Source organism: Oncorhynchus gorbuscha, linkage group LG26 (assembly GCF_021184085.1).
Source record: "Oncorhynchus gorbuscha isolate QuinsamMale2020 ecotype Even-year linkage group LG26, OgorEven_v1.0, whole genome shotgun sequence".
NCBI lineage: Eukaryota > Metazoa > Chordata > Actinopteri > Salmoniformes > Salmonidae > Oncorhynchus > Oncorhynchus gorbuscha.
Window position 1 is genome coordinate 15,373,800 of NC_060198.1, and position 9,650 is coordinate 15,383,449.

The 9,650-nt window shown below is 43.4% G+C and overlaps 1 protein-coding gene across 1 annotated transcript; it reads right to left on the minus strand.

Moving 5' to 3' along the window:
- Positions 1-500: 500 nt before the first annotated feature.
- LOC124015335 (arginine-hydroxylase NDUFAF5, mitochondrial-like) lies at positions 501-9,621 on the minus strand. The gene is made up of 11 exons (XM_046330519.1): positions 9,045-9,621; positions 8,903-8,943; positions 8,703-8,766; positions 8,225-8,272; positions 7,907-8,010; positions 7,739-7,778; positions 7,342-7,539; positions 7,111-7,171; positions 6,851-6,934; positions 1,036-1,118; positions 501-949 (listed from the first exon to the last, which is right to left on the minus strand). The coding sequence occupies exons 1-11, from the start codon at positions 9,609-9,611 to the stop codon at positions 863-865; spliced, it is 1,377 nt and encodes a 458-aa protein (XP_046186475.1). The 5' UTR covers positions 9,612-9,621; the 3' UTR covers positions 501-862.
- Between the last annotated feature and the right edge of the window lie 29 nt (positions 9,622-9,650).

Genomic DNA, 9,650 nt, shown 5'->3' on the forward strand with positions numbered 1-9,650 from the left:
GCCATTTTGATTAATTGTTCAGCAGGCTTATGGCTTGGGGGTAGAAGCTGTTAAGGAGCCTTTTGGACCTAGACTTGGCGCTCCAGTACCGCTTGCGAGACCAGTCTATGACTTGGGTAACTGGAGTCTTCGACAATTTTTTTGTGCCTTCATCTGACACTGCCTAGTATATATGTCCTGGATGGCAGGAAGCTTGGCCCCAGTGATGTACTAGGCTGTACACACTACTCTCTGTAGCGCCTTACAGTCGGATGCCCAGAAGTTGCCATACCAGGCTGTGCTGCAACGGGGCAGGATGCTCTCGCTGGTCCAAATACCAATGCCCTTTATCAAACTCCAGGCGGTGCCATGGTCAGATGACATGAAAATAGAGCTCTTTGACCACACACACCAGTGGTGGGATTGGCACGAGTCCAATATTTTGAATTCCACTTCTGACAAACAGCATTACCTCCAGATGTAAATACTGTATAAACAGTATACATACAGTTCAGACAAAGTGGAGATTTATGTCATTGCATTTATTTTAAGAACATGAAGCATGGTAAGACAGGAGCACAAGACACTAAATAATAAATGTAATGTAGACATGTATGCATTTGCTATTAATGGGTGAGAAAATAAATCTGTCATACAGCATGTATATCAGTCACTTAAAACACAGTTGTAGCCTTTCTCAATCACTGTCTGGCTTACACTGAATCTGTGTTGATTAGTATCAGTGAAAAAGTGACATGTCATTGAGTGGACTTCTCTTGGGAACCAGTCACCGATCTACTTTAGTCGTTCGCCAATACCTTCATTGGGGAACTTACCCCATACTTTAATGTTCTTTATGCAATGGCTGCAGATGTTTTTTTTTCTACGACTTGTCTTTAGTTGATGGCTGGCCGATCTTCGAGAGGTCCCCAAAAGACACATTCGCAGAGCCTCTTCTAGCTGGTTTCGCCTGCCAAGAACAAAACAGCATTCAACATCTTCACCATTGTCATTTACATTATATTTCTGCAAATGTCATTTGCGAAGATCACACACCTGTGAGTCGTGAGGCTTCCAACCAATCATGTAGAGGATCTCAAATGTTGCAGGAACAGACCCATTCTCACTCCCATACATCTCTGAGGGAAATCAATCAAATAGAGTATCAGCATCTAAAGCAGGGGACAGGCTGGGTTTACAACTGGCACTGGAGAGCTGCTGATTGTGCATGGTTTTGTTCCAAGCCTGCGCTAAACACACCCGACTCATCTGCTCGAGATGTGTTGAATCAGGTGTGTTTGTGCTGGGCTGGAGCAAACACTACACCCAGTAGCTTTCCAGGACCAGAGTTGGTGATCACTTATAAAGCAGAAGTTTGATAACAGTTACTTCTGCTTGGGGATGGATAGAAATGTACAGAATGGGTACCTAGAGGACAATGGGGGAGGGGGCATGCCTTTTCAATTTCAGTCAAGGGGAGGGTTTAGTTTTTTTAAATTATTTTTTTACTAGTCCAGGGGAGGGTAATGTAATTGATGAAATGTCAATATTTCTCAGGGTTTTAGAATCAGTGGAGTATTAGGATATATATCGACGTGTGCCCGATGTCACTCCTCATCTCTGATTCTCTGCTGGGTGTGCAATATCAAGTGCGCCTACAGGCTATTTAGTACGGTCTCAATCAAATAATCCATAGCCTATAGGCTATGAAGAGCATGCTCGAAAAGCACAGAAACAGAGAGCTGCTGGGAAGGTGTATATAATATGAGAACCGGAGTTCAACTGAATTCACTTTATTAAAAATAAAATGTTTCTTGCCCATAATGTCGGCCTATTTATCAGAGTTATCGCCCTCACAATAAGCCAGGTACGAGTAACCTACATCGTGGTGCTGAAATTTGAAGCAGCAGCCTGGGCACTATTAATCGGAAATGGACAGCTCATGGTGATGAAAATAGGCAAATTCGAGTAGGCATAATTCATTTCAACGTCTTCATTTTATTTACACTTCACGAGCCCGGAATATTATGTGGATATATTGAAGAAACATCTCAAGACATCAGTCAGGAAGTTAAAGCTTGGTCGCAAATGGGTCTTCCAAATGGACAATGACTCCAAGCATATTTCCAAAGTTGTTGTAAAATGGCTTAAGGACAACAGAGTTAAGGTATTGGAATAGTCATCACAAAGCCCTGACCTCAATCCTATAGAAAATCTGTGGGCAGAACTGAAAATGCGTGTGCGAGCAAGGAGGCCAAAATTCACCCAACTTTTTGTGGAAAGCTTGTGGAAGGCTACTTGAAATGTTTGAACCAAGTTCAACAATTTAAAGGCAACGCTACCAAATACTAATTGAGTGTATGTAAACTTCTGACCTACTGGGAATGTGATGAAAGAAATAAAAGCTGAAATAGATCATTCTCTACGATTATTCTGATATTTCACATTCTTAAAATAAAGTGGTGATCCACTTGAAGGATTAAATGTCAGGAATTGAGAAAAACCGAGTTTAAATGTATTTGGCTAAGGTGTAGGCAAACTTCCGACTTCAACTAGATGTTGGAACATTGCTGCGAGGATTTGCTTCCATTCAGCCACAAGCGCATTACCGAGATCGGGCACTGATGTTGGGCGATCCTGGCTTGCAGTTGGTGTTCCAATTCATCCCAAAGGTGGTTGAGGTCAGGGCGATATATCACTTCTGTATGGACCTCGCGTTGTGCATGGGCGCATTATCATGCTGAAACAAGAAAGGACCTTCCCCGAACTGTTGCCACAAATTTGGAAAGAATTGTCTAGAATGTCACTGTATGCTGTAGCGTTCAGATTTCCTTTCACTGGAACTAAGGGGTCTAGCCCGAACCATGAAAAACAGCCCAGACCAGTATTCCTCCTCCACCAAACTTTACAGTTGGCACTATGCATTCAGGCAGTTGGCGTTTCCCTGGCATCCACCAAACCCAGATTCATCCGTCAAACTACCAGATGGTGAAGCGTGATTTATCACTACAGAGAACGCATTTCAACTGTTCCAGAATCCAATTCGCTGTGAGCGTTTATGCACTCTGTGGTCCCATTGAGAGCTTGTGTCCTATCACTTCGCGGCAGAGCAGTTGTTGCTTCTAGACGTTTCCACTTCACAATATCAGCACTTACAGTTGTTGGGGACAGCTCTAGCAGGGCAGAAATGTGACGGACTGACTTGTTGGAAAGGTGGCATCCTATGACGTGAAAGTCACAGAGCTCTTAAGTACGGGCCATTCTACTGCCAATGTTTGTCTATGGAGATTGCATGGCGGTGTGCTCGATTTTATACACCAGTCAGCAACGGGTGTGGCCGAAAAAGCCTAATGCACTAATTTTAAGGGTGTCCACATACTTTTGGTCATGTAGTGTTTGATATATATAAAATCAGTGCATTCGGGAAGTATTCAGAAACCTTCCCTTTTCCATATATTGTTTCATTACAGCCTTGTTCTAAAATGTATTTAAAAAAAAAGTAAACTCCAATCTACATACAATACCCCATAATGACAAAGTGAAAACAGGATTTTATACATTTTTGTACATTATACATAAAGTGAAATTCCTTATTTACATAAGTATTCAGACCCTTTGCTATGAGACTCAAAATTGAGCTCAGGTGCATCCTGTGTTCATTGATTATCCTTTAAATATTTGTACAACTTGATTGGACTCCACCTGTGGTAAATTAAATTGATTGGGTATGATTTGGAAAGGCACACACCTGTCTATATAAGGTCCCACAGTTGACAGTGCATGTCAGAGCAAAAACAAAGCTATGAGGTTGAAGGAATTGTCCGTAGAGCTCCGAGATAGGATTGTGCCGAGGCACAGATCTGGGGAAGGGAACCAAAACATTTCTGCAGGATTGAAGGTCCAAGAACACATTGGCCTCCATCATTCTTAAATGGAAGAAGTTTGGAACCACCAAGACTTTTCCTGGACCTGGCTGGCTGGCCAAGGTGACCAAGAACCCGAGGTGACCAAGAACCCGATGGTCACTCTGACAGAGCTCCAGAGTTCCTCTGTGGAGCTGGGAGAACCTTCCAGAAGGATAATCTCTGCAGCACTCCACCAATCAGGCCTTTATGGTAGAGTGGCCAGAAGGAAGCTACTCCTCAGTAAAAGGCACATGACAGTCCACTTGGAGTTTGCCTAAAGGCACCTGAAGACTCTCAAACCATGAGAAACAAGATTCTCTGGTCTGATAAAACCAAGATTGAACTCTTTGGCCTGAATGTCAAGCATTGCGTCTGGAGGAAACCTGGCACCATGCCTACGGTGAAGCATGGTAGTGACAGCATCATGCTGTGGGGATGTTTTTCAGTGGCAGGGACTGGGAGTCTAGTCAGGATCGAGGGAAAGATGAACAGCCCTCCCGAGTGGCACAGTGGTCTAAGGTACAGCATCGCAGTGCTTGAGGCATCACTACAGACCCGGGTTTGATCCCAGGCTGTGTCACAACCGGCCATAGGGCGGTAAACAATTGGCCCAGCGGCGCACCCTGTAGGCAGTCTCGTTGTTTTTGGTAATCAAGCCTACCACTGTAGTGTCATCTGCAAACTTAATGATTGAGTTGGATGCGTGCATGGCCACGCTGTCATGGATGAACAGGGAGTACAGGAGAGGGCTGAGAACGCACCATTGTGGGGCCCCAGTGTTGAGGATCAGCGGGGTGGAGATGTTTTCTACCTTCACCACCTGGGGGACGGCCCGTCAAAGTCCAGGACCCAGTTACACAGGGTGGGGTCGAGACCCAGGATCTTGAGCTTAGTGACGAGTTTGGAGGGTGGTATGGTGTCAAATGCTGAGCTGTAATCGAACAGCATTCTTACATAGGTATTCCTCTTGTCCAGATGGATTAGGGCAGTGTGATTGCGTCATCTGTGGACCTATTGGGTCGGTAAGCAAATTGGAGTGTGTCTAGCGTGTCAGGTAGGGTGGAGGTGATATGATCCTTGACTAGTCTCTCAAAGCACTTCATGATGACGGAAGTGAGTGCTACGGGGCGATAGTCATTTAGCTCAGTTACCTTAGGTTTCTTGGGAACAGGAAAAATGGTGGCCCTCTTGAAGCATGTGGGAACAGCAGACTGGGATAGGGATTGATTGAATATGTCCATAAACACACCAGCCAGCTGGTCTGCGCATGCTCTGAGGATGCGGCTAGGGATGCCGTCTGGGCCTGCAACCTTGTGAGGGTTAACACGTTTAAACGTTTTACTCACGTTCGCCGTGGTGAAGGAGAGCCCGCAGGATCTGGTAGAGGGCTGTGTCAGTGGCACTGTATTGTCCTCAAAGCGAGCAAAGAATTTGTTTAATGTGTCTGGGAGCAAGACGTCCAAGTCCGCGACGGGGCTAGTTTTCTTTTTGTAATTTGTGATTGACTGTAGACACTGCCACATACGTCTTGTGTCTGAGCCGTTGAATTGCGACTCTACTTTGTCTCTATACTGATGCTTGTTTGCCTTGCGGAGGGAATAGCTACACTGTTTGTATTCGGTCATGTTTCCGGTCGCCTTGCCATGATTAAAAGCAGTGGTTTGCGCTTTCAGTTTTGCGCGAATGCTGCCATCAATCCACGGTTTCTGGTTGGGGAAGGTTTTAATAGTCACCGTGGGTACATCTCCGATGCACTTACTCAAACTCGCTCACTGAATCAGCGTATACAGTCGTGGCCAAAAGTTTTGAGAATGACAAATATTAATTTTCAGTCTGCTGCCTCAGTTTGTATGATGATAATTTGCATATACTCCAGAATGTCATTAAGTATATATATATATATATATAAGTGATCAGATGAATTGCAAAGTCCCTCTTTGCCATCCAAATGAACTGAATCCCTAAAACATTTCCACTGCATTTCAGCCCTGCCACAAAAGGACCAGCTGACATCATGTCAGTGATTCTCTTGTTAACACAGGTGTTAATGTTGATGAGGACAAGTTAAGAATAACAGACTGGAAGCTTCAAAAAGAGGGTGGTGCTTGGAATCATTGTTCTTCCTCTGTCAAACATGGTTACCTGCAAGGAAACACATGCTGTCATCATTGCTTTGCACAAAAAGGACTTCACAGGCAAGGATATTGCTGCCAGTAAGATTGCACCTAAATCAACCATTTATTGGATCATCAAGAACTTTAAGGAGAGCGGTTCAAATGTTGTGAAAAAGGCTTCAGGGCGCCCAAGAAAGTCCAGCAAGTGCCAGGACCGTCTCCTAAAGTTGCTTCAGCTGCGGGATTGGGGCACCACCAGTACAGAGCTTGCTCGGGAATGGCAGCAGGCAGGTGTGAATGCATCTGCACGCACAGTGAGGCAAAGTATTTTGGAGGATGGCCGGGTGTCAAGAAGGGCAGCAAAGAAGCCACTTCTCTCCAGGAAAAACATCATGGACAGACTGATATTCTGAGAAAGGTACAGGGATTGGACTGCTGAGGACTGGGGTAAAATAATTTTCTCTGATGAATCCTCTTTACAATTGTTTGAGGTATCCGGAAAAAAGCTTGTCCAGAGAAGACAAGGCGAGTGCTACCATCAGTCCTGTATCATTTCCCAGTCCACGTGATTGAAGCAATCTTGAAGTGTGGAATCCGATTGGTTGGACCAGCGTTGAACAGACCTAAGCACGGGTGTTTCTTGTTTTAGTTTCTGTCTATAGGCTGGGAGCAACAAAATGGAATCATGGTCAGATTTGCCGAAAGGAAGGTGAGGGAGGGCTTTGTATGCATCGCGGAAGTTAGAGTAGCAATGATCCAGAATGCTGCCAGCCCGGAACAGTATGTATGGATGATAATAATAGTATAAGATGGTTTAATTTCAAATATGTATTTATCTACTATGTAGCTCACCTTGGTAGATTGCAGCTGCAGCTAAAATGGTGTCTCTGTGCAACATGGACTTCCTGTTCCAAGCGCAGTTGCTCTCCCCCATTCCTGGAGAGTTGAGACAATGGTAAACTCAGCATTCAGGCACTACACATTATTCAACTGCCTGTCCTATGAGCCTATACCTATGAGAAGATGAATAGAAACAATTAAACTATAAAAACTCAGTATGAACAAAAAGCACAGATCTACAACAGTATAACTGTGGTACACAGTAGGCCTACCTTGCAGGTCACTCATGACCTCAAGTATTCCAGGATAGTGCACTTGAATTTCATCAATGTCCTAACAGAAAAAAAAGTGTAATATAAATCGCTTGCCTCAAACACAAATATTGCGGCATCATTATCATTTCTAGCTAATCGCTAGATTCACAGCCAGAACCACATAATTAAATAGAACACTCATATTAGACTATATTGTAAATCTATGGCTATGGACACCCAAGGCCTCACCACTGTCAGCATACTGAAGCCTGCCTGGCCCAGCAAGTTGCCCAGGTCTGTGACGGCCGTGTAGGGGGACACGTGGGGGGAGAACCCCCCTTCCCGCTCGAGCTCAGCCAGCTGCAGGGAGCAGCGCAGCTCATACAGGGTCTCCCCGCCCACCATGGCCCCAATGAACACCCCATCTGGCTTCAGGACCTGGTTGATCTTTGGGAAGGGAGAGGGATTATAATGACAGCACAGTGATACAGACGGAAGAACCAGGATTGTTGTAATCCTGAATCCTATGCGTGACTATGATCCTATGCGTGACTAAGATGTTATAAGAATGTAACGTATTTGGAAAAACAGCCGGCAATAGACAAAGTACAGATGTAAAAAAGAATAATATGAGGCTGTCAGTTACCTGTCTCAAGGCTCCAGGGAGATCATTGATCCAGTGTAGGCTAAACAGGAGAAACATACAGTACTAGATAATTTTGTGTTGCAAACAAGCCATACTAAACCCTGGGGAATATGACTGGTAGGGCTCAAATCGAATATTGTGTCAGAATCATCTACAGGGCCAAATCACCTCAAGCTGCTGACCACCAGATCAAATGTGTTTTCTTTAAAGGGTAGAAACTCTTCATCGGCCATGACACAGCAGGTAGGGATCTCACTTCGTCTTGTGCTTCTCTGAGGAGCGAGAAAAGCGTTAGATCATCCAGAAGAGGAAAAAACAGAAGTCCCTCCATAACATGCCTCTGATTTGTCAGGATATTCCATCCATCTATTGATCTATAGTTAGTGGTCTCTGCTCATAAACACAATCATTCCACTTAGACTGTGGGTGTTCTAACAGAATGACATATTATAATTCCTATTAGTAATTTAATTGGATATAACTCACCAAAGACTTTTCTGAGATATCAGTTAAGAAGAGCTGCTCAACTACTTCCTGAAAATGGAAGCACAATTCAATATTCAGAAAGCCATACATCTTGTGAGTTGATGTTTTCCCTACCTTACAGGGACAATCTACATCAATTTTGGACTTATAAATGTATGTTATGTGCCCATTGATTCTTGACGAATATAGCTAATAAATGCCTCATAAGCTTTGTTCTGTTGTACCCCATCAGAACCCAAAACATTTAAAAGCTTATTTTACTATAATGTTTGTCAACAAAGTAAATGTAAACAAACATGATATAGCCTTAAAACATGGTTACAACTATAATTTTGATATCATGGATATAGCTTAGCTTTGTCTATGAATTTGAGTGGTTAAATTTCTACAGCCTCCAACTTTCTACCAAAACGTGTGGGGAATGCTGTTATTGTTTAAAATGCTCCCCGCCTGTTTATGAACAACCATTGAAGGCTACCTTGTGCAAATGCTCAGCAATGTGACTTTTCCCACAGCCAATGTCCAACGCCAAAGGAAATGTCCTGTGAAAATAAGTCCAAAATGTCAGCAAAATGCACACCCTCACATGCAAAAATATAAACTTTAATTTCAACAACAGTGCCATGAATGTGACAATTTTCATACAAAGTCTATGCATCACAACTTCTGTTGCCTTACCTTGCAATGTCATAGACCCTGTCTGCAACTCTGCTTCCAACCTGCAAATGAATATGAACAGTACCAGAACACATACATTTCCTTGGATAAAAGAGAGCTAGGATAAGACTAAATATATCATACAAATACAGCTACAGTATACCTCATCTCTCAGATAGTCATATTTGTCACTGTCTTGTAGCGACGCAGCCCATTTCTTCTGTCTCCTCTTCATAGTCCTGTCAAATACATTCATTGTACCTCCAGCCCTGCCTGACAACTGCCTCTGAATTTCAGTCCATTGAGAACACCGAATTTTAGAAGAGAACTCTCTCACCGGTGGAAACATTGAATGAGCTGTCATGACATTTCTTTGCGAATAAGCTGCATCATGTTGTTGAGGGACCAGCAATCTAACGCTGCCTTTTTTCAAGACTCTCCGGCAGATACAACTACCATTGAGAAAACGACTACCTATTGCATTGTTCATTTTTACAAATTGTTTACCGACTAACGCGCTAATATGTATCAAACCATTGCATAACAAATACAAGTTTGGTGTGTTCTTCCAGTCATCCACATTGAATGACCTCGACACAGTGGACAAACATAAAACATGGAACTGTTTTTTCCTCGTTTGATAGAAAATGTGGAACTGGATTTCAGTCTGTTCACTCGCTTTACCGCCTCTTCTTGTTGTAAAGGCTAATGCATATCGTGCGGATTTCATTTTAAAGCTCAAATGACACATTTATATTGGTAAATGTAT